General features: G+C 34.5%; 1 protein-coding gene across 1 annotated transcript in view; it reads right to left on the bottom strand.

Annotated features, from left to right (window-relative positions):
* Positions 1-10,180: 10,180 nt before the first annotated feature.
* Positions 10,181-25,187, bottom strand: part of AIMP1 (aminoacyl tRNA synthetase complex interacting multifunctional protein 1) — a 37,046-nt gene continuing 22,039 nt past the window's right edge. Inside the window, exons 5-7 of the mRNA XM_060088356.1 lie at positions 22,780-22,991; positions 19,973-20,141; positions 10,181-10,432 (exon numbers count right to left, since the gene is read on the bottom strand). Of these exons, the coding sequence (XP_059944339.1) occupies positions 10,266-10,432; positions 19,973-20,141; positions 22,780-22,991 (548 nt within the window). The 3' untranslated portion in view covers positions 10,181-10,265. The remainder of the gene's footprint in view (positions 10,433-19,972; positions 20,142-22,779; positions 22,992-25,187) is intronic.

Raw genomic sequence — 25,187 nt, 5'->3', positions numbered from 1 at the left:
AAAGAATACATACTCTATGATTCCATTTGTATAAATTTCAAAAACAGTCAAAACTAATGTAATTTTAAATTCTGACGTGAGAAGTGTTGGAAGTCAAGTTACCCTTGGTGGGGTGGGGGGGGATAGTGAGTGAAAGCACACACCGGGGTGGCTTCTCAGATTCCAGTAATGTTCTATTTCTTGATCTGGAAGTTGGTTTCACAGAGTGTGTTCCCATTAGGAAAATTCGACAATTAAACACTTCTGACTTACGAACTGTTTACTATATATGTTACACTTAAATAAAAGTTAAAAATGAATAAATTATTATCTATATTTTCAAAACTTGCTCCACTGCTTACTTGATCCTAAAAAATTAAACTTGTGAAGGCTTGTTCCTCATGTGAGATACCTACTTCATATTTACTGTAATCATGAAACAACTGAGCACATATTAGACGCTCAGTAAATGTTAACTTCCGCTTCCACTTTCATATAACCCCTGGTTCCTATTAAGGCTTGGAAATACAGGTAAAAGCTCAGAGCCGAACCCTGCAGCAGAAATAACTGTTAACAATTGTAATAACCAAATATGAATAAAGCTTTGACTGAAAAAGAGGCTTCCAGTCTACCTTGAAGGTCGGTCAATTTGGATTAGTAGAGAGATCCAGGATAATCTCAAAGGCAGCAGTGAGGATCGAAGGAAAATAATTCTAGTCAATCGTAACAGCCAAGTCCATCCACAAGTCAGTATCAGATCACCCTCAGGTTTAACATCTGCACATGAGCATCTGCACATAGGATTCTTTCCCAAGGTAGTCCCCAATTTACAAACAGCTTGTTTTCATAAAGTTAATTTGTAAATTGCTTTTTTAGTGTGCATTATACTTTATTTTCCATTAAAAACAGGATTACAGCTTGTGGTTGTTCTCCCAGACTAATCCTCAAAAGTGTACCTAATGTTTTATATTACCTGAACTTCTAGTACAAATTTATAAAGTATTTCTAAGGGAAAGCATAATACAAATTCCAACTTGAAACAACATCTCTATTTCTCTGCACGGTCCCCGTCTATCATTGTGGGTCCAGGATTGGAAAGTGGGAGCCTCAACAATTGGGCTGAGTTTTGGAAGTTAAGTAAAAATTGACCCTTCCCCAGGGGTTAGTGGCTTGGTGACAGAAAGTTGAAGTTGAGAAGTTGAAACTGCAGTGACTAGTGAAGAGTGGAAAATTCATGTTCTGAGTTCTTCATGTTCTTCATTCATGTGATGTCAGCTAACTCTTTACAGAACACAAATACTAGTTAGCTAAAGGAAAGATATGTTGTGCAGAATCATTAAGGATTCAAGATCTCTGAGGCTGGACTAGTTTTAATGAGTAACAGAGCAAAGGTACTTCTAGTTTCAAAGAGGAAGACTTCTGTGATGTTTTTCCCTGAATTATTTATTTTTAAATTTGTATATATATATATTTTACATAAATCTCTGAATGTGATCATATTACATATTTGACTTTTCTTTAGTCATCTTATATTTTGTTTTCAGTAACAATTTATGTAACTATTCCTCTATTGATATGCATTCCAGTTTTCTGCCAACAACTATTCTTGTACATATTTTTAAATATAATATTGACTTTTCTTCTGTTAAGTTATATTCCCAAGAGTGGGATTTCTCGGTTGCTTTAATTTTAATATATCTTACTCAATTTCTTTTCATACATGTTGCAACAAACTTAATTTTCAACAACGTTTGAGAATGCTTTTCCTATATTCTTGTCATCAGTGTTATCATCTTACACACCTATTGCTAACACCAGTTTGCTAAATGTAAAACTGTACCTTACTTACTGTTTACCTTAATTTGCATTTCCCAGACTACTCCCTAACTGGAGCATTTTTGTAAGCATGTTGGTCATTTAGATTTCCTCTTCTATGAACTGCCTCTTCACATTATTTATTTTTTTTGTCATTTACTATTGGATCGCTTCACACAAAGTTTCTTTGCTTGACAAAAACTTTAGTCAGGCTCCTGAACCTTCTCCTAGGCCCATCTGTGCTTAATTTAGTTTTGGCAAGAACCCTGCTTAAGTCAGTTTACCAGAACCCTTTACCTTCGATATCTGATCAGGTTCCTTGTCTAACCACCCTGGCCTCTCTCCAGCAAAGATCCTGTTAGGCGGGTTTACCCAGACTCCCTCTGACCCTTCCTTGTAGTTCCCTCTTGGTAATTTTCCATCCCATGATCCCCACCCTGCTCCTTGGCTATAAATTCTCACTTGCCCATGCTGTAGTCAGAGTTGAGCCCAATCTTTCTCCCTCACAGTAAATTCCCATTTGAGTGGTCCCTCTACCTATCTTGATGGTCCTGAATAAAGTCTGCCTTATCATCTTTAACAAGTGTCACTGAGTATTTTTTCTTTAACACTTCCTGCTTGCTAAATCTGAAGAGCTCTACATACATGACAAATATTAGTCCTCTGCCTTTCAGGTTGCAAATTGTTCTCAATTCTGTTATTTGTCGTTCAGTTTTGGTTATAGTAACTTTTGCCAAAATAAATGTGAATTTTCTTACAGTTATATATTTTTATGTACAATGTACAAAATTGGGATTTCGTTTCATTTCCTTTTAGATGGGCAACCAATTATATCTATTCTGTTTATTAAATAATTAATAACTTTCCTACTGAGATAGGTAGATAGGTATATAAATATATATCTTCTTTATTTCTGGATCTATTCTGGATTCTTAATTCTTTTCCATTATCTATTTGATTTATATCACTATTAATGCCATAATGATTTAATTTGAATGGTTCTATATCCTTCCTTGCTATCTAGGATGGCAAGCTTCCCTTGGTCTTCTTTTCTCAACATATTTTCTGGCTACTCCCAGTCATTCATTTATATACATTATTTCAGATCTAATTTTGTCTAATTTCAAAAGAAAATACTTTTGAATTTATGACAAAGGACATTTTGTAATATTAAAATCCTCCCATGCAGGCATACAGGATGTTTCTCCATCTTATGTTTATTATTTTTTATATTACTGTATTTCTTACATTTTTCTTTTCCTTAGTTTTGCCAATTTGATAAAAGTTGCTATTCAGTTTTTCTTCTTGATAATTTGGACATTCTACTCTAATTAATACCCATTAAGAATTATTTCCGTGTCCCCGAATTCAGAATGAAGTACATACTTCTCTACCATTGTTTGATAACAAAGTAGAACTCTTTCCCCACTACATTACCCCCTCAACTATTTAAATAAAACCTTTAGAACACTTTCATTTCCTCCCTATCCTTCTTTCCTTACCCCATCTTCCCTATGGAAGAAGTCTTTGGAATGTTTTTCCTTTCTCCTTATTACTAGATTTTGCTGAGAGAGTTAATTATTTCCCCTTACAGATCGACCTTTATGTTTCAAAAGTCCCTTCTTATAATTTACATTGAGCATTCCTGGTAGTTTATCATTATCTCTTTTACTTAATATACAAATATTAGAAGGTCCATTCCTCACCATTGTTTTCTTTTCTCTTATCTTCCCCCATCTTTCTAGTTAGTGCGTTTTCCTAATACACTCTGCATTCTAGTGTAGTACCCCAGAGGCATTAATTCCAGACATGGTCTTCCATGAACCACTATGCAATAGCAATTCTAGCTCCTCATAATAATCAGCATAGTGGATGTAGGGAAATGATTTGTTAGTTGGTAATGGGGTAGTTAAACCATAAGAATAGCAAGGCACTGAAGAGAACATCTACCTGAAGCTGGTTGTTCGGCTTTTTCTGGATGACATCACATGTATATCAAATTGAATAAACTCACCATTACTAGAGATAATTACAACTTGCAACAAAACAACCATGTGATCAGAATTAGCTCTAGGTAAAATGAATGATATCCAGAAAGTTCATCTTTGGCATCCTGCCACCTTTCCTATTAGACTCTATAATTTGCACTCTTTCCTCACATCCCTCCAGGTGCCCTTCTGTATGCTATTCTCACCTAGAAGACAAAAATCTCTACTAAACTTTGTATGTGAAAACGCTTTGAACATTTTAGATGATTGGAAGATAGTACACGATACTTTTGTGCAGCTGGGGTTGGAGCCTCATTAGTACATATTATCCCGGGAAATTAGTAATTCATCTCTAATACTAACTAGTTCTGACCCTTACTAGGTTGGTTCATCTAGATAACATTACCTCAATCAGCAATTTCAGACTTTCTTTTTGTAGTTATGTTTATCTACACTCTGCCTTTTTAAATAAGAATTTGCTTAGGTTTTCTCTTCTTCTGATTTTCAAGCATATCACAATTCTTTTACAAAAGGCTATTTTTAAGTGGCACTGCTATTTCCCATATTCTCACTCAAACTTTATTTAAAAAATAAGTTTCTTTTCACAAGCATCTGAAGTTTTACTGTCAATTCATATGCTTTAAGAGAAAATGTTACCCTTTCACATGAAAACTGAAAGTTATGGAAAAAGTTATTTCTACCAAAATCATTCTTTTGCTAAACTTATTAAAAGTGACTTTCAATTTACATTTTTCATTAATCTTTTTCAAAGAGAAATCAAATTGTGGTGTTGATTTTGGATGACTCCTGCACTGTTCTTTCCAAATTCCCCAGGTGTGAAAAGCTGAGTGGGGTTTTAAATTAACAAGTATCAGCCAAATATCTTAGTTAAGTGGATGCATATATTGAGAGCATTTCTCTACTGGGATGTATGATATTCTAACAAGGCCATTTACAAAAACAAATGTAAAACTTTGTCAGAGCAGTCTTGATGTGAAGGCTCATCACGTGAATGCCACTGAAGAAATGAGCAGACATTAATAACTGCTATTTGAACAATTCTATATGCATTATGTAGCAATAGGATAGTCAAGAAGAGTAGTTAGCCTTTTCATTTAAAAGGATTATTCTTTTTTCTTGCAATTATCGAGCCCCAGGTTTGTTCCTGCTGCTGTTGCTAAGGACAATAGCCTGCCAGATAGGAAATGATGCTGATGAAGACATAAAATAATACTTACACGCATATTTTACTCAAAAATCCAGAGAACTGGGAATAGGCTATGTTAGGAAGGGGGTGGGAGTAACGAAGGGGAAGGGAAAAAACCAAACAAGGGAATACATAAGGGTGAAAAAAATATAATATACAATAATTAATTCATACTCTGAAATTCCAGATGGCTCACTTTCAAACTAACAATTATTTCATTGTTCTGGGTCCTTTCTCTAATTTTTTTTACAGTTATACTCCTATGAATTATCTCTGTCAAAACTCATCCAAAGTTAGAACCGTAACTATAAGAAGTACGATGAGCAACAACGTATATATAAATGACTAATTCTTTTCCATTCCAAAAAGTTGGTATCTGAAGAAGATCCAGTTTTGTATAGAGGCATATTAGCCATAAGCAACTATCTTTCTTTTCATGATTATTGTAAAACTTTGGGTTGTCACCGAAAAAGCACTGCATATGTGTACAACTATAGAGGTGTTCCTGGTTTAAACACAAACTTTTTCTACCTATCTATCTATCTCTCCATCTATTTATCTATCTAGAACTTAGTGACATCCTTCATAAGTAGACTTCTGGGATAGACTGTCATTACAGGATCAGTGCCCCCAACAAGAGTGTACTCAAAGAATCAAGGCACATACATGGTTCTTTAGAAAGGCAACAGCTGCCAGCAGTGGCAGCCTAGTTTTGCTAAGTGATTCTTCCTAAGAATTTCCTCAGCAAAAAGAAAAAACTTGATAAATTCTCTTTGCAACCACTCCAAAGGAGTGTTTAATGACCTCTCTCCCTTTAAAATCGCTTAAATACTCCACTAAAGGAGCTGCCTTAATCTCCTTAAATGAACTACTGAAGTTTAAGTTTTCTTATTATCTTTCCCTACAGTTTAGACAAAAGAGAAGTTAAACTTCTCATTCAAATAAAAGAAACCACATGAGGGCCTCCCTGGTGGCGCAGTGGTTGAGAGTCCGCCTGCCGATGCAGGGGACGCGGGTTCGTGCCCCGATCCCGGAGGATCCCACATGCCGCGGAGCGGCTGGGCCCGCGAGCCATGGCCGCGGAGCCTGTGTGTCCGGAGCCTGTGCTCCGCAGCGGGAGAGGCCACAGCGGTGAGAGGCCCGCGTACAGCAAAAAAAAAAAAAAAAAAAAAAAAAAAAAAAAAAAAAAAAAAAAAAAAAAAAAAGAAACCACATGACTATTTGAGAAAGAAAGCATATTGTAATGGAGAAAAGCAGAATATTAGTAAAATCTAGGTTTCAGCTAGTTATACCTTAGCACCAGCATTTATGTAAATTTTCTGTTGATTCTTTGGGGTAAAATAGCTGGCTTACCTCTAGGGAGTTAAATTGACAAGATGTGTTGAAACTACTTAGCTAGCTATAAAGCATTAAATATCTTACTAATAATTCTACAATAAAATCCATGACATGAGACAGATATTATTAATATATCCCCCTCACTTGGAAGGCAAAGCTCTCTCCACAAGACAGCAATTTGCTATATTACTTTTAGGTGTGTTACATTAATTTGCTTCACTAGTTTTTATTTTGTATCTTGGTGATAAAGTTTTAGTCTACACACCATTGCACAGCACTTAGAACCGGGTCTGTGTCACAATTTATGTAGCCAAAGTACACAGCTAACACTGTACACTTTCATATATATATATATATATATATATATATATATATATATAAACACCTTTATTGGAGTATAATTGCTTTACAATGGTGTGTTAGTTTCTGCTTTATAACAAAGTGAATCAGTTATACATATACGTATGTTCCCATCTCTTCCCTCTTGTGTCTCCCTCCTTCCCACCCTCCCTATCCCACCCCTCTAGGTGGTCACAAAGCACCAAGCTGATCTCCCTGTGCTATGCAGCTGCTTCCCACTAGCTATCTATTTTACGTTTGGTAGTGTATATATGTCTATGCCACTCTCTCACTTTGTCACAGCTTACCCTCCCCATATCCTCATGTCCATTCTCTAGTAGGTCTGTGTCTGATATTTTTATATTTTTAAAGGTACAACATATAATTTTCCTAGAAAATTGAGTAAGTATACTCATGCTCCCCTTTAATGTCCTTGTCATAAGCAATAGTGAGGTGATCCTCCACCCGCCAAGAACTTAAAAATACAATTGCTTTTATTTGTTACATTAACATACAATAGTTAGAAATATTGTCTTTCTAGTCTAAGAAAATTGCAAAACTATTTGACACTTTATCAATAATATTAAACCAGTGAAAGGGCATCAATGAACAGGGCTGACCAGCAACTAAATATCTAAAACATGGATTTCAGTGGGAGTGCAGGGAGGGAAGAGAAAGTTTCAGTAAAAAACATCTCTAGTGAGGGGAGAGATACTACATCTGGTATAGCAGAACAGTCAGGTCTGTTGAAAGACAGGGCCTGTATGAAATATTCCTTAAGAAACTCTGTTCATTTCATATATACCAAGTAATCTTCTGAACAGAAATTTAACTTCTCAGGAAATGTGATACCATGAAAGGGGACAGAGATAGGAACACTAGTTTCAGGAAGGGAACATTCTTACCATAAACTGATATTAACATTATATACCTCTATTACGTGTAACATAATATATACCCTCACAACTCAATGAGGTAAGTACTATTATTATACCCATCTTACAGATGAGGAAAGTAAGGTATATGGAGGCTAAACAGCTGCCCAAGATCACACAGGCATTTAAGTTGTACAGATGGAATCAAAACTAGGTAATCTGGATTCAAAACCAATACTACTAAGCTCTACAGACTACTTAGCATCTATAACAGTCATGTACAAATGCAGGTTTTTGGACCTGCAAAGACCCAGATTTTGGAACCTCATTAAACTAACATTCTCTGAGGCCCTATACACACCCTCTGTCTTGCTGACTTGCTTATTAAACTTCAGTGAGTTACACTGAATATTTTGTAAATAGTGCAAATGAGAATTTACAAATTTTTAAAAAAGCAACAACAAATTATCTGTTTGGTGGGCACTTAATATTCTTGTACTCGTAGAATACTTAATGTTCTTCATAGAAGGCAGAAAAAATTTCCAATTATATATTAAAATTAACATGTCCTGAAAATGATTCATCTCATAAGAATAATACACATGGAATTTCTATATATAAGAAAAGTTAGTACTGCCAATAGTCACTATAAGATAGTGGGTCAACACTGCACGAGAAATTATCTTGGGGGAAGGTCAGCTTTTTTTTCTGGTTTACTTCACAATACATAGATGTCAAGAGGCACTAGCTGTTTAGTCTGTGACCTAACACCATCTCCTATTGTTGAAGTTCTTAACGGGCTGAATACCAGTCAGAAGCCAGAAGGATTATGTTCAGTTCACTAACAATGTCATCATTTTTTGTTGAATCTGTAACAGTTCTCTCATCCCAGCAATACAAATAAAACAGAATTAAGTTTTCTGTAAAAATAACGACTGAATGGGGCTAAGTGGATAACTTGATTAATGCTTTCATGTAACTTGAAAAATTGGGAATAAATAGTTCAACTATCTAAATAGTTGAAACATTCTTTAAATTATATTAGAATTATTTATAGAAATGTAATATAATTGGGAAAAATCAGAAAATACAGACTCACAAAAAGTCTTTATTCCCGAAAGAATAACATTATCTCAAGTACAAAACTTTAGAAAGTCATTTGTGTTTAGTTATCAACAGACAGATGTTAATGATGCTCTGTTAATATTCAGTTTTTCATAAAGAAGATAAAATTTCTATGATGGTACCACATCTTGGCCTACCAGAGAACTCCACGGACTTAAATAAATGGTACTTTTTATAACTTAGCATGTAGGGTTGTTTTAAAATTTTTTGTTTTGACTCTCCTTCTTATTGTAGGCTATAAACAACAACAGTGCTAGAATATTGGTATGTGTCATTTTACTTTTAGAATAGATATTCCTACCTCCATAGATGCATTTCTTTTTTGGTATCTCAGTCATCATCTCAAGGCTGGTGAACTTGAAGCTCATAGTGCCTAAGTTAATTTTCATTGTTCCTACAATATCTGTAAGATGAGTGAAAATACGCATTTGACAACTTTATACATATGTATGTTAAATTTTTGGCTACAATTTCTTTGAATATATTGACAGTATGATGGGTACATGAAAAAATAAAAGTTATCAATATTAAATGCTCTTCTAAAGATAAAAGCTACAAATAATCTTTTTTTTTTTTTTTTTACAAATAATCTTTTATTAGGTATCCAAAGAATCTTTGAAGTCACCTAAAATAAAAAAGTGGACTGTGTTTACGGTCAATTTATTGGGAACTACATTGGTAACACTTTGCAATGTGTTTATTCTTTAGAATTAGTCAAAATTTATTACTAATTATTTTGTTAAATTGGAAAGAATAAGTTCATTACACAGTTGGAAGTTTCAGTCTTTTAAAAAAGTCACCTGAAGTATGTAAGTCTGGGTTACTTTGGCAAGCAACAGCAATAATGTTCAAATGCCATGTCTCCTAGCTTTCACGTTGTTCGGCTCTCTAGAATCAACAGTTGGTCATTTTTAATACCATTACAATATAGACTAGTTAATAAGCCTGACAAAAATTCTAACTTTTCGGGCCTCCCTGGTGGCGCAGTGGTTAAGAGTCCGCCTGCCGATGCAGGGGATACGGGTTCGTGCCCCGGTCTGGGAGGATCCCATATGCCGCGGAGCGGCTGGGCCCGTGAGCCATGGCCGCTGGGCCTGCGCATCCGGAGCCTGTGCTCCGCAACGGGAGAGGCCACAACAGTGAGAGGCCCGCATACCGCAAAAAGAAAAAAAAAAAAAAAAAAATTCTAATTTTCTTTTTAAAGAGGAGAGGGCGTTTATAATACAGATACTAAAAATACAAGGGTTTCAAATTGCATGCAACATGTGCCTACAAAGAAACTAAATGTTAATCTAGTTCAAGTTATCTAAATGTATAAAGAAAAAGCAATGTGCTAGCCAACATCCTCACTAAAAAAATAAATCATAATGAAACACAGGCAAATTCCTCCCTGTATCATAAAGGATCAAAAACCATAGGCAAAAATGTAGTGTTTCTCTATTTAATTGAAAACAATATATACCAGGTAAAAGACTACTCAAGTCTAGAAGAGAAATAACACAAAAATGAGCCAGTTATATTTTAGGTACAAGTGACAAATATATTTCTTTTTATTGTTAAGTTTTCTCTAATGTATTTCAGTAACTGAAGTGTTTTATTTTATTTTATTCCACTGTTGGCCATAGTTTGAGCCCTACAGACTCCCTTCCCTTTCACCTCAAAGGGGGCTCCTTTGTATGTAGCCACACACTCATCATTAGTGTAAAGATCAGGCTGGATCTGCTCCCAAATCTTCTTCTTAGGATTCAGCTCCTTGTCAGGCTCTCCTGTTGGGGGAGAAAAAAAAAATACATAGCTAACATATTAATAAACTGTCCATAGAGATTTCTAGTGAATTGTCTTGGATACAATTTCTGATCTTTAGACTGGATCGGGATTTAAACGTTTACTTTTTTTTTTTTTAATTTATTTTTGCTGTGTTGGGTCTTCATTTCTGTGTGAGGGCTTTCTCTAGTTATGGCGAGCGGGGGCCACTCTTCATCGCGGTGCGCAGGCCTCTCACTATCGCAGCCTCTCTTGTTGCAGAGCACAGGCTCCAGACGCGCAGGCTCAGTAGCTGTGGCTCACAGGCCTAGTTGCTCTGTGGCATGTGGGATCCTCCCAGACCAGGGCTCGAACCCATGTCCCCTGCATTAGCAGGCAGATTCTCAACCACTGCGCCACCAGGGAGGCCCCCAAACGTTTACTTTTAACACTTATTTTATTTTTACGATGTCAGCAATTTATATTCTTGATTGGTAAAATAAAATATTTTGTCATTTCCTTACAAATGTTAAAGATATTATTTTTTACTCTTACAATAAACAGTTTTACAGGTAATACAGCTCAATAAATTGGAATGATTCATTCTAATTAGATTAGAATGAAATGATTAGAATGAAAATACAAACAATTAGAATGAAAATACAAGATACTCATTTTATCATCACATATAAAGAAAGATGAGAGCATAATTTGATGTGTTATAATTTTACACATGGCAGAAGCAGCTTATGCTTTACTATTTGTTTCAACATAAAAAATGACTAGATCGCTGCTATAGTACTTAAAGATTTCTTACAATACTGGAGAATGGCTTAAATGTTGGGGTTATCTAGCTAAATATAATAACTACTCTGGGCTTCATCTGCTGCCATTCCACTTGGTGAGATGGAAAGAGAAAGGAAGAATAAGGAGATAGGACTAGCATTTTCTAAGCACCAGGAATATATGTTGCTGCATGCAATTCACAAAAACACACTGACTCTAGTTTTAAATATAAAGAAACTGGGGCTCAGAGAAGACAAGCTGCTCAAAGTCACACAATCAACAAGTAAAGTGAGATTTGACACCAAAGCCCTTACTCTGTTAGTACAGCACCTTGCCTCCTAATAAATTATCCTCTGAAAAGAAACAAACGACACTTTTACAAGTGGATAATATCCTATCCCCTCTCCATACGGTAACTCACACTATAAAGTTTACAATCAAGAAGAGACAAACACATTGTAGAACATATCTGGTCTAGGCTTAAAACCAATATACCAAGCGATCCCTCTATTTAATGAATGATGAGGAAGAAGAGAGTAAAGTTGAATGTAACATGATTTTAGTAGCTGAGGATGTTCAATAACTTTTGAAATGAAGAATCAGTTTAAGAAACAATGAAGAGAAGTAACGAATCCCTTAAGTGTTAGTTTCAAATGGAAAATGATTTCCCTGGAGGTAACAACAAAAATACTGCTTAAGTATAACTAAGTAATAATAGAAATATAACTTTCTAGATCTTTTTATTAGCTCTTCAGAAACTAATTAGCTCCCTGAAACTGGCAAAAATATAGAAAACTGTCCTCTGATATGTAGCTTTTCAGAGATGACAGAATAGTTAATTGAATAATGTATCTACAGTAGAAGAACAGGCAGTGAAACTAAAACTGAAGAGACTGTCTAGTATAAAAGATAAGGATTTTTCTTACTCCTTTAAGAGCATTTGATTATTTGATTGGACAACAGAGAAACTAATAAACAGAATAGAAAAAATTCCAATATATAAAGTATCTATAAAATTTTTGGTTTTTTTTCACCAAACCATTGGTTAGTCTAAGAGCATAATCGTACTTTGTTTATACACAGATCATGTGGGGAAGTGGGCATTCCAGAATTCTGTAAAAGCTGAGACCAGACACACTGTTCAGGGGGGCCTGAGTACTAACTCTGGATCCCCCCACCTTGAACCCAAAAAAAGATATTCCCAAACTGATAATGAATTCAAGAAGCAGATTGTCTCAGGTTTGTGTAAAAGCTTCTTATCAAGACCATAGATTGTGTGGGTAAATTTTTGCTGAATGCAGACATAAGCCCCAAGTACAACAAGCTGTGGTGCAGCACAAACTTAAGCTTGTCAGATCTAGGAAGACACTGATATGTATAGAAAATAATAATCATAATACATAACACTACACTTACATAGTGCTGTACTATGTGCTTTACATATATTTACTCATTTAATCCTCTCAGTATACTAAATAAATACTATTAATTACCCCCACTTTACAGATGAGGAAATAGCGGCACAAAAGTAATAGCTAAGAACTTAAAACACCAGGCAGGTAGCTAACTGTTTCAAAAGTTAAACCTCACAAAACTCACAAGAAATACATACCATTAAAAAGCTTCTCTTACAGATGAAAAAGCTGAGACTCAGAAAGGTTCCTAGGTCACCCAGCACTTGTAGAACAAGATCTGAAGGTTTTAAACTTCTTACATAAGACTGTAATAATTTTCAAGGGATAAAGATTTTAATTAAAAATGAACGAGAAACTATGAGAAGAACCTTCAACTCTTGATTGTTGCTTTTAACACATCAGGCTCAATACCTGAACATTCCAAATGTGGCTGCAAGACTTTAACGAGTCAGTAAACAAAATAATGATTCAGACAACTAAAATTTTGAGACTGTAATTAAAACTTGCCAAATTATGATCACTGAATATAAATCAGAGTTGAAAAGTCTTGGATGGAGTGTTAACCTTGTAGTTTATTCATGTTTCTCAATAATACACTATTTGGTAAGGTATAAAGCAAGTTTAAAAGGAAAGTTTAAATCACCTCCCACAAAAAAGCATACCTAATATTTTAAACAATTTTTAAAAATGAACTCTATTTCCAGAGAAGCCTTTCATCATTCCTGTGTTGTATCTTTCTTCTAAATCTTATTTTCCTAATTTTCTCGCCCTCCCTCCCTCCCTTCCTTTCTCTCATCATCCCTATGTGTTATAATCTTCTTCCAAATCTTATTTTCCTAATTCCACCCCCCCTTTCTTTTTTTGGCATGGCTATCCAAACAAAGTGATGAGATCAATAAAAGTTCTTAAAGCTGAAAACTGTAGTCTCTGTAATTGCTAAACACATGCCAATAATCACCATGTGGAAATGGTTACACGTATTGTAAGAGAACTAATCATTCAGAGATTACTTTAAGATAACTCAATCTAAACAAAACACATAGGCAACAGGAACTAGTTCAGAGAGGAGTTTGTACAGATGTAAAAAGCTGTGACTACCATCTCAGCATTTAAAAACTACAAAAAGCAATAAACATAAATTCCAGAATCATCAGCTTCCCTGATATCTGTCAGGACCATGAAAAGCTTAGCACCAACTTAATTATTTTGTTTCATTAATTGAGTTTTTGAACTATAATAATTGTAACTATCACCTTTTGTGATGCAAAGACTAAAGTATAACTTTGCAAATAGGGGTCAATTAATTTTATAGAGCTAATCAACAGAGAAAAGTGGTTTGTTGATTTGATAGGAATGATCTTGGAAATAATGAAGATGGATCCTCAGGTCTGTTCTTCAAATACTGGAGGGTTTTGGGGGTTCTTTAAAACATGTTTTACTAGTATGTTTCTTTCTATTTATTCATTAACCAACTTACTGACCTCCTACTCTATGCCTGACATTTTTCTGGATGCTAGGAATATAGTAGTGAATAATAACAACAACAACAAAAACCTTGATTTCATGATGCTTACATTTCCATGTGGGCAGATAATATATAATGTACGGTATATCTGATGATGGTAGGTGTTATGGAGAAAAATAAAACAAATAAGAAGACACTTGAAAGATCTGAATGAGATGAGGGACCAAGCCGTGTAGCTACCTGGGGAAAGAGCCAGTGGCTCAACTAGGGTGATTGAGGAGGAGCTGAAGTACATGAGGTTAATGAAATAATGAGAGGCCATTGTAAGGACCTGTATCTGTATTCTGGGTCAAATGGAAAGCTTTTTAATAGCTTTTTGCAGAGGACTAACATATCTGACCTACATCACTCTGTAGGCTATAACTGAAAACAGACGGAGGAAGGGCAAGGGCAAAAGCAGAGCGATCAGTTAGAAAACTTTTGCAGTTACCAAGATAAGAGACGTTGGTGTCAGGACCAAAGTGGTGGAAGTAGAGATGATGAGAATCACTCTAGATATGTTCGGAAGGTACAGCCACTAGGATTTTCTGAAGAAGATGTATGGAAAAGGGAAATCTAGGGAGAAGACTGGTATATACAGTCTTCTCCCCTGGGACATGTTAGTGAAGAAGTCTCGTAGGTAGCTGGACAAGTGACTGAATAAAATAGCCAAAGGAATGAACATGGAAAGAAAAAGAGGCCAAGCATGGAAAAAGAGAAGAGGTCAAGGATCAAGGTCTGAGGTACTCCAATTAAGAGGTCAGCGAGGTGAGGAAGAATCAGCAAAGGAGATGAGCAGAGCAGCCAATGAAGCATGAGGACCACCATGTAAGTGTGGTGTCAGAAGCCAAGTTAAAGTTAATTAAGAAAAGGACTGAGGGCTTCCCTGGTGGCGCAGTGGTTGAGAGTCCGCCTGCCGATGCAAGGGACACGGGTTCGTGCCCCGGTTTGGGAAGATCCCACATGCCGCGGAGCGGCTGGGCCCGTGAGCCATGGCCGCTGAGCCTGCGTGTCCGGAGCCTGGGCTCTGCAATGGGAGAGGCCACAACAGTGAGAGGCCCGCGTACTGCAAAAAAAAAAAAAAAAAAAAAAAAAAGAAAAGGACTGAGAACTAACTAGCCATGGATTTAGCTACAGGGAGTAAATTGGTGATCTTGACCAGAGCAATTCTGGTGGAACAGTGGAGAGAGAAGCCTGATTGAAATAGGTTTTAAGGAAGAGAATCAAATATAGACAGGCATTTTTTTAAATTAAAAAAATTATATTAGTTTCAGGTGTACAACACAGTGATTAGATATTTTTATACATTATGAAATGACCACTGCAATAAGATCATTTACTGTCCGTCACCATACAAAGTTGTTACAATATTATTGACTGTACTCCCTATGTATACATTACATCCCCATGACTTACTTATTTTATAACCAGAATTTTGTACCTCTTAATCTCCTTCACCTATTTCATCCGTCCCCCCACCCTCCTCCCCTCTAGCAACTATCAGTTTATTCTCTGTATCTATGAATCTCTGTTTTGTTTTGTTTGTTGTGGTTTTCAGGTTCCACATATAAGTGAAATCATATGGTATTTGTCTTTCTCTGACTTATTTCACTAATAAGCATAATAACCTCGAAGTCCACAAAGATTTCATTCTTTTTAATGGTTGAGTAATATTCCATTGTGTATGTGTGTGCGTGCATACGCACACGTGTGCACACACACACCACACACAGACACCACATCTTCTTTATCCATTTATCTATCGATGGACACTTGGGCTGCTTCCTTATCTTGGCTATTGTAAATACTGCTACAACGAACACAGGTGTGCTTTCCGAGTTAGTGTTTTTATTTTTTTCAGATAAATAAGCAGAAGTGAAATTTCTAGACCATATGGTAATTTCACCTTTGGTTTTTTGAGGAACCTCCATACTGTTTTCCATAGTGGCTGCAACAATTTACATTCCCACCAACAGTGTAGAAAGGTTCCCTTTTGTCTACATCCTTGCCCCATTTACAACTGCATCAAAAAGAATAAAATATCTAGGATTAAATTTAACCAAGGAGTAGAAACACCTGACTCTGAAAACTCTTTGTCACTGAGGAAAGAAACTGAAGATGACACAAATAAATGGAAAGTTATACTGTGCTCATGGATTGGAAGAATCAATATTGCTAAAAGGTCCATACTACCCTAAGCAATCTATGGATTCAATGCAATCTCTGTCAAAATACCTGCAGCATTTTTTCATAGAAGTAGAACAAATAATCCTAAAATGTGTATGGAAACACAAAAGACCTCGAAGAGCCAAAGCTGTTTTGAGAAAGAACAAGGCGGGGTCACATCTGAAACTACACCGAACTTGAAACTATACTACAAAGCTGTAGTAATCAAAACAGGATGGTACTGCCACAAAAACAGACACATAGATGAATAGAACAGAATTGAGAGCCCAGAAATAAACTGACAGTCATAGCATCAATTAATCTAAAACAAAGGAGGCAAGAATATACAATGGGAAAGAGATAGTCTCTTCCATAAATGGTGTTGGGGAAAACTGGACAGCTACATGCAAAAGAATCAAACTTGACCACTTTCTTACACTATATACAATAATAAACTCAAAATGGATTAAAGGCTTAAATGTAAGTCCTGAAACCATAAAACACCTAGAAGAAAACACAGGCAGTAAACTCTTTGAGGTCAGTCTTAGCAATAGTTTTTTGAATGTCTGTCCTCAGGCAAAGGCAACAAAAGCAAAAACAAACAAATGGGACTACATCAAACTAAAAAGTTTTTGCAGAGCAAAGTAAACCATCAACAAAACAAAAAGGCAACCAACTGAATGAGAGAAGATGTTTGCAAACTTACTGATAAGGGGCTGATATCCAAAATATATAAAAAACTCAAATCACTCAATACCAAAAAAAAAACCCCATTTATTTTTAAAGAATAAGTGGGTCCAGAAGCTAAAGACCTTCACATATCATACATGCTTTGAGATTAACCATAAACTCATATTTACTAGTAAGACTCAATACCAACAGAAATAAGCATGATCTTAGAAGTTAGAAGTCTGAATGCAAATTCTCATTTATTATTAGACCAAAACCAGTGCATTCTCAAAAAAAAAAAAAAGGTATCAATGCCTTTATCTCCTGTAATATTGTTTTTGGTTGCTTGATGCTTTAGGGACCAGTTTCCATATTTAAATACTAAAATTTATGGCTTCACACATTTAAGATTTTAAAAAGTAGTGGGGAGAGTTTTTAGCCATTGTTATAAAAATATTATTTGGCATCTTCTAAACTCTATGGAAGTGATGGTTTTGTAGTTGGAGAAAATAGTTATTCAAAGCCAAACAGCAATTCAAAGGTTTGAGCCCCAGTTGCAAATTCTATACCACACTTAATATACATAACATAAAATGTAAATCTCTAGACACTAAGCATATCAATTGAACATCAAAATGTACCAGCAGACACCTTAAGCTTTAAAATGTAGAACATATGCTGAAAAATACAGTACTGATAAATCATGGCTCTCTCTGGGAAAAGGAAAACAAACAAACAAACAATAAGACCAATGGTCTGTTGCATACATAGTATTAACTGTTATTTCCTTTTAGATTTACTGCTACAGAAGCAGTAAACTATGTGGAAGCATAAGTAGGATGAGTACTAACAGACCTCATGTCCCCAAGTTTATCAATTATTTGATGCTGTTCAGCTTGGTTAAGCATTTTATAAGTTATAAGAGAATATTTCAAACAACCTCATAGGCTACTTTAATGTTAGGTTTTTCCCTTTCACTTGACAAATTTTTTTATATGTTATCTACATATTCATGTGGTAAGACACAAGGAGAAACTATGAATATGAAAGAAATATCAGACTTTGGAATGATGTAAACATAAACACACAAACAGCCAAACAGATTGGAAGATTCAAAAATATAGTAAAAGCAAAAAATCCACACTGGGCTATTAGCATCTCTAATGCTAAATCACTAAGTAACTTAAAAAAAAATTTTCAATATACGTTAACAGTAACATCCAGATAATAACAACTGATTCAAGTGCTGAAATATTTATCTGTTAATTCTAAACTGATTCAAGTGCTGAAATATTTATCTGTTAATTCTATAAGATAAGGGAATGAAAGCTGTCATAGAAATAAAAGAACTATAAGCCTTCTCTAATGAAATAGCCTATATGAATTCACAGCAACAATCAACAAACAAAAATGCTGACAGTATTAGAGATTCAGGCACATCTACTGTTTGATCCTTCTACAAACTCTGTATAACCTTAAGCAAGTAACTTAAGTATTATTGGGTCTCAGTTTCCAAATTTGTAAAATAGTGGGTTAAAGTAGATGATTTCTTCCAGTTTTAAACATCTGACTCTACAATTTATATCAAAAAATAAAACTTAAAATGTACTCATCTTAAATATTTAAATAAAAAGGAAGGCAAATTTTAATCTCAAAGGGTAAACCAAGATTTTTGTTTTTTTTCTTCAATGCGTGCTGAATCTTAAAAGAAAAAGTTTGCTTCTATTTTCATTCCATTCCAACTTAGTGAAATAGAATTTCAGGTTTGTCAGGTATACACATGACGGCCTACCCAAAAGCATGAGGTTTGACAAAGTGTTTTGATACCCTGGTAAGTAAAGTGGTGATTGTGTGCTCCTAGAACCAAAAGCTATCATGATACTTTGAGAAATGACTGAGACTGGGATTTTCCCAAAACCTGCTTTACCAGAAAAGGTTCTCAGAGCACAGACCATCATGATCTCCAATCTACCAAGGTTCAAGACATACACATGGATTCAAAGTCACAGATACTTGTTAAACAACCCCATGTTTTTTTAGATTAGTATACTTTTTATTAGGAGGTGGGAACTGAGTTTCATGGACGTTACCCACCCTTTCATCCATTTTTTAAAATCTTATTATTCCAATGTTAAAATTCTTCATGTCTTAATATTTCATCAAACACAGTTAACACAGGATTAAAAAAACAGGCCTAATAATCATATCAGCCTTGCTATTCCATTAAAACTCATTTGTTTTCACAAATACATCTCCAAATAAATTTTGACTTTTAAACCTAATTCTATCTGTTACCCTAATTTATTTCTGCTTTTCCTTACTCTAGGCAAATGAACATCCTCTGTAAATACAGTCTTTTAATTTCTAACTGTTTTTCCTCTTATGAGGTCTTCAACTTTTATGAAGGAAATATTTATTCTACATCTGCCAAGCATTCTTTCTTTACTGCTTCAAAGACCTATTTGAAGAAATGTTCTCATGCATTATGAAGTTTCATCTGTCTCAGGAGCATTTTACTACAGAAAAGAAGAAATATGAAATGAACTTTCCTCTTAGATTATTAAAATAAATATGAATTTCTACTTAGAGATTTCCTCTAAACCCTCAAGTCTAGTAAAAGCATGTGCAAGTATATTACTAGACCAACTTTGAGAATTATACATTTCCCCCTCCCTCTTCATCTTTCTGTGTTGCATTCTGAGATAATCTACAGCTTAAATGATTTTGTAGCACATTAACTGGTTCTCTATTCTTATGACACTCTTCTGCTATGGAGGTATCAAAATTAGTATTTCACTTAGGGTAAAATCTCTCTGGTGTTTTATGAAATTTGAGTGCTCATGGGGATGGAATAGTTAGACAGTTGTGCCATCTTGAGTCAATCTCAACTCAATAATATCACTAATAATGATCATCTAATGTAAAGTCATTTACAGGATTGACTTTAAATTTAAATATTCAAAGCATAGCTTTGAGAACAATGATTCCCAAACTATTTTAAATATTGACTAATAAATACTTACCAGGGAAAGCATCAAAGGTAATTCTTTCTCCAGGAACAGACCCATTAGGAGGTGCCAAGATTTCAACTTTCTCTGGTGAACTAGCACACATCACCATTGCCTGAGATACTACTCCCCTCATCTTTGCTGGTTTCAGGTTACAAAGTAAAATCACCATCCGATTTTGCATCTGTGTGAAATATAAATTGATAATTAAAGATGTCTAGAGATTTAGAATAATCTTATCTAGAATACATTAAGGTACACCTAATATGCTAAATATCAAATGTCCTATTTTTGTGGCTGTTTTTATCCTTATCTGTGTCCCAAATCTTTTATGTTGTTAAGAAGTCTTATATCAACATGAAAAAAAATTCTACAAATTGACAATGCATTAGACATCAACCAGCAGAGGCAATAATATTTCACTTAAATATAAATAAAGAAATGGCTGAGGGAAACAGATTTGGTTTTGAATTTAATCTGCCATGTACTAGCAATGAGGTTGTATAAAGTTGATCTCCCTGTTTCCTCACAAAAGGAGGGAAATGATATTAAAGACTTGTCACAAAGATTAAATCACAAAATGTAAATAAGTATTTAGCTTAGCATTAGCACTAAAATAAATGCACATTTTTTCTCCTATATGTTTGATCATTTCCAATTCTATGCAAGGTTCATTTCCTAAATTAAAAAATACTGATCATTTAACAATTCAAGCATTATGCCCACTACAATGAACAATTATAGCTATTTCTATAATTTGTTAAAGTACATAAAAATTTCTGGAAACTTCAAATTTACTACCAAATTCTATGATTAAAAAAAATTAGCCTAAGGCTCAAATTTAAAAGGCCCCCTTTTTGGAGGTCTTCATGAATTCTTATTGTCTTCAAACAAATAATGGTAAAATGCCACATATATGGGAACTTCAAAAAAAAGTTATAGCAAATATGTATAAGAAAAACAACAGGGTTAGCTAGATGCAATCTGTTAAGAATCAGATGAGAGCTGTGGACCTTTACCTTAGAAAAATAAACAAATGTACAAAATTTGGTATGCAGTTTTGGGGAGCTAAGTGCTGTTACTTTATAGACTGCTTATTAGTACTGACTTGTTGGGTTAGATACAGATGTGTATATAAATAGCTTTGCTTATGGCCGTGAATGATAGCTTTCAGAAGAGAAGAAAAAGTCTGTAACTTATGAGAACAAAAACGTTGAAACCCCAAGGAGGAGGAGTTTTTCCAATTTGAGCTGGCTCAAGATCAGTTGGTTCTTTTCTCCAGGGCTCCTTATGAACCTAACTTCATAAGTAGTTATAAAGGAGCCCTGGTCCTATACAAAACGAATGTTAAAAAGAAAAAGCACACACATGTGCCAAGTCTATCTTTTTTTCACAGATAAGAGAAATTTCTTCACTGATCTCCTTAATTCCATCTTTCTCCCCTCCACAAAGCAACTGGATGATACTACTAATATGTGAGACAGAGCATATTACCCCTTAGCTCAAAAATCCTCCAATGGCTTTCATCTCACTCAGAATAAAAGCCTACGTTTTTACAATGATCTCTAATACCCTATATCATTTGGCATCTTTATCTCTGATTTCATCTCCCATGACATTTCCCCTTATTTAGTCTGCTACAGTGACACTGGCCTCCTGCTGTTCTTTGAACATCCCAGGAATACTTCTGACTCAGGGCTTCCTGAAAATGCTCTAACACCAGACAGAATGACTGCTTTCTTCATTTTCTTAGACCTTTACTTAAATATCACTTTCTTTGGTCTTCCATGGCCACTTTATATAAATGACAACATCTTCCTAGCCTCAATACTTCCTAGATTCTTTCCCTACTTTATTTTTCTCCTGATATTTATCACCATTTAACACACTATATATTATGATTTTCTGACTCCCTCATAGGGATATAAGCTTCACAAAGGCAGGGCTTTTTGTTTTTTTTAAGCAAATCTATCTATCTATCTATCTTTCTATTTTAATTCACTTGCCTAGAATAGTTCCTGGCACAGTGTAGGTTCTCAATAAATATTAGCATCTAGAAATAGGAATGAATAAATGTAGGAATTTATATAAGTTCACAAAGCCAATAAGCAACAAAGTTGGCAAAGGACTGAGGCAGAACTATTTTAATGCTGAAGTCTATGGTCTTTGCAATATCTCAAGCACTATGGGGCAGAGGAAATAGGTAAATGATGCAAATTACTACAGAAGATGTCTAGAAAGAGCAAATTAAAAACTATTACTGTCTTTGATTCGTTCCATGGTCATTGGAAATATAGATACATTTAAAAATCTAAATAATAAAATACAAAACATCAAATTTTTAATTAATAAAGGAATACCATTAAAAATTGCACATTCAATCTTCATGATCCCCTCTCCTCTTTCCTCTTCAGGTATGAAAATATTTCTTGAGTTATAAAGAAATAAAACTTGCTTTCTTGATTTTAGATTGGTGCTTTCTGAGTTATATAATAATGATTTTAAAAATCAAGGAATAAAATTCCATGATGGAACAATGATGGTAAATACCAAACTAAAAACATTTTTAAAAATTGAGAAAAAAATAACATATCATTTCTTCTATGTTCCATGAATTTGATCTTAATTTACAGATCTTTTGCAAGTTTTTGGTAGTTTTATGCACTTTTCGGTAGAATTCATTACATTCAAACGAATCAACTGAATTAATCAATACTGGCTCATGTTGTGCAGTATGATACAAAATTACATGAAAAAACATTAAGAAAGAGGGAATGAAGGTGAAATGTATATGTAGAAATAATTTTAGCTATACAGATTACCTGTTCAAGAGGAACATGATTCACCAGGCCACTGACAACTGTTCTTAAGGCTGTTTCTCCAACATCTACCTCTTCTACATACAAAGAATCTGCATCAGGGTGTTTTCTGGCAGTGATGATACAACCAATTCGAAGATCTAGACGCGATACATCAATAGGCTTAGAGTCAGCACTTCCTCCTGCTGTTTGTTGTTTTTTCTCCTTTTTCTCTCCTAAAAATATTTATAAATGGATAAACATCAGAAGTAAAAATACACTATGAAAATCTCTATAGCATTGATGCTGGTGAGCTTAAAAGAAAAAAAAAAAGAGCGTTTATCTCCTATCTTCATTTAAATAACAAAGGAAAGAATTATTCATGTCACAGTATTTGAACCCTTTTTAAGCTATTTCTCTGTTGAATTAACTGTCTATATCTCTAGTTAAAGACATAGAGTAGATGTTGGTAATCTATAGCTCAAGGGCAAATCCAGCCCACTGCCTGTCAAAAAGTTTTATTAGAACAAAATCATGTTCATTAATTTACATGTTGTCTATGGATACTTTGGTACTACGGCAGAGTGGAGTAGTTGTAACAGAGACTTTATGGCCAGCAAATAACCTTTTAAAGAGAAAATTTGCCTTTCCCTGAAACAGAAGTGTAGAAAATCCTTTAAGATTTAAGATTTACTGTGACTCTAGAGAGTCATACTTTATTCTGATTATGTTTATAAAATTCTACTTTTATTTATATGCTGATAATATAACTCTTATTAGCATAAGATTACTTTAGCCATTGACTCAAAATGCAACCTGTATAGAGTTCATATTCCTAAAGTTTACATTTTTCTGCCTCTTTTTCTGCCACTCTGGCAGGAAAAAAAAAAAGTAAAACAAAACAAAAACTTATTTACCTCCCAATCTGTAGAGATAAGTTATTATGGCTTGAAAACATTGTTTCTTAACTATTTCTTTGTTTTATCTTTGAACAAATATTTACTCAGATCTAAGGCACTGAAAAAAGTAAGATGAGTGGCCCATGCTAGCCAAGCACTAAAAATCTCTTTTAAGAAAGACAGATGTATACAGTGAACATGTGATAAATATTACATACACAAAGAAATATAGAAGCACAGAGAAGAATAATTCTGCCTGGAGTAGGAATAGATGGTTTTGTGTAAAAAACATTCACAATTTACACAAAGATAGTTTATAAAAGAGGAGGTAGAGCTAGTTTAAAATAATGGACAATTTTTACTTTCATTAGCAAATTTAAAAAAAATACCATTTTCCATGTAACATATTAGCAAAGATATTTTTAAAGAGTAAAAGCCCAAATGATATAGAAATATATATATAAAATTACTACAAAAATCTTAATAGTAGTTATCTTTGAGTGATAAACTATATATTTATTTTAAAATACTACATACATACTACTATAACAGCACAATATAGCTATTTTCATATATATTTTTAAACTTTACTCTCTAGGCATTTGAAATACCTTTATCAGGAATCCACATTCCAGAGGTGATTGCAAATATCAAAATCTATACCAAGAACTTTGTTAGTCATCATAAGGGATTTTAGAAATGTTTCATTAACAAATGAGTGATGCTTATAAGTGGCAGTATAGAAAGACTGTATGGGTGCCACAACACTTGTGTGAGCAGAATTTTGGAATCTGGCAATCTTCGCAGCCAAACACCAATGAAACAGCCTTCTAATCCAGCACTGTCCAATATAGTAGCTGCCAACCCTATAGAGCTATTTATATTTAAATTTAAAGTAATTAAAAATTCAGTTCTTTAGTCATACTAGACACATTTCAAATAGCTGCATGTGGCTATTGTCTACTGTGTTGGATAATGCAGCTATATAGAACAGGAAGTTCTATTAAACAGAGGCATTCTAGACCTATATCTCCATTTGGTTTTGTGTGCTCCCTTCTCCTCCAAAGGAAGACTGCGTTGTCTCATTTGACTAGAAGGTTGACTGACCCTACAGCCACAGTAACGCATCCTCTTTGAGGATGGACTTCACCAAACTTATAAGAACAGTCTGCATGACTATTCTGTGCCAACTTAGTAAAATTCATAAAGTGAAAGAATTAGTCTGAACTGCTTTCTTTGTAACCATACCACCTAGTGGTGAAGTTATGTAGGAAAGGATGTACAGACCCTAACTTACCAAAAGGATCTCAGAAGTGTTAAAATGGCTTAGGTTAGCTCACAGATCCCTGAGCCATTTTATATTTTCCAAAAAAATTTTAACTGAGTTTAAATACTATGAGAGGCATGTATAATGAATTATAAAAGCACATTTTTAGACATACCTGGGGAAATGAAGTCCAGAAAGGAATAAAGGAAAGTTAAATAAAAAAGGAGTCAGATTTATGATTAGAAAAATAGCTTTAGCAGCAATGG

This window comes from Mesoplodon densirostris, chromosome 1, assembly GCF_025265405.1.
Source record: "Mesoplodon densirostris isolate mMesDen1 chromosome 1, mMesDen1 primary haplotype, whole genome shotgun sequence".
Lineage (NCBI taxonomy): Eukaryota > Metazoa > Chordata > Mammalia > Artiodactyla > Ziphiidae > Mesoplodon > Mesoplodon densirostris.
The sequence above is the reverse complement of the archived record's forward strand: the minus strand, read 5'-3'. Positions and strand labels throughout refer to the sequence as shown.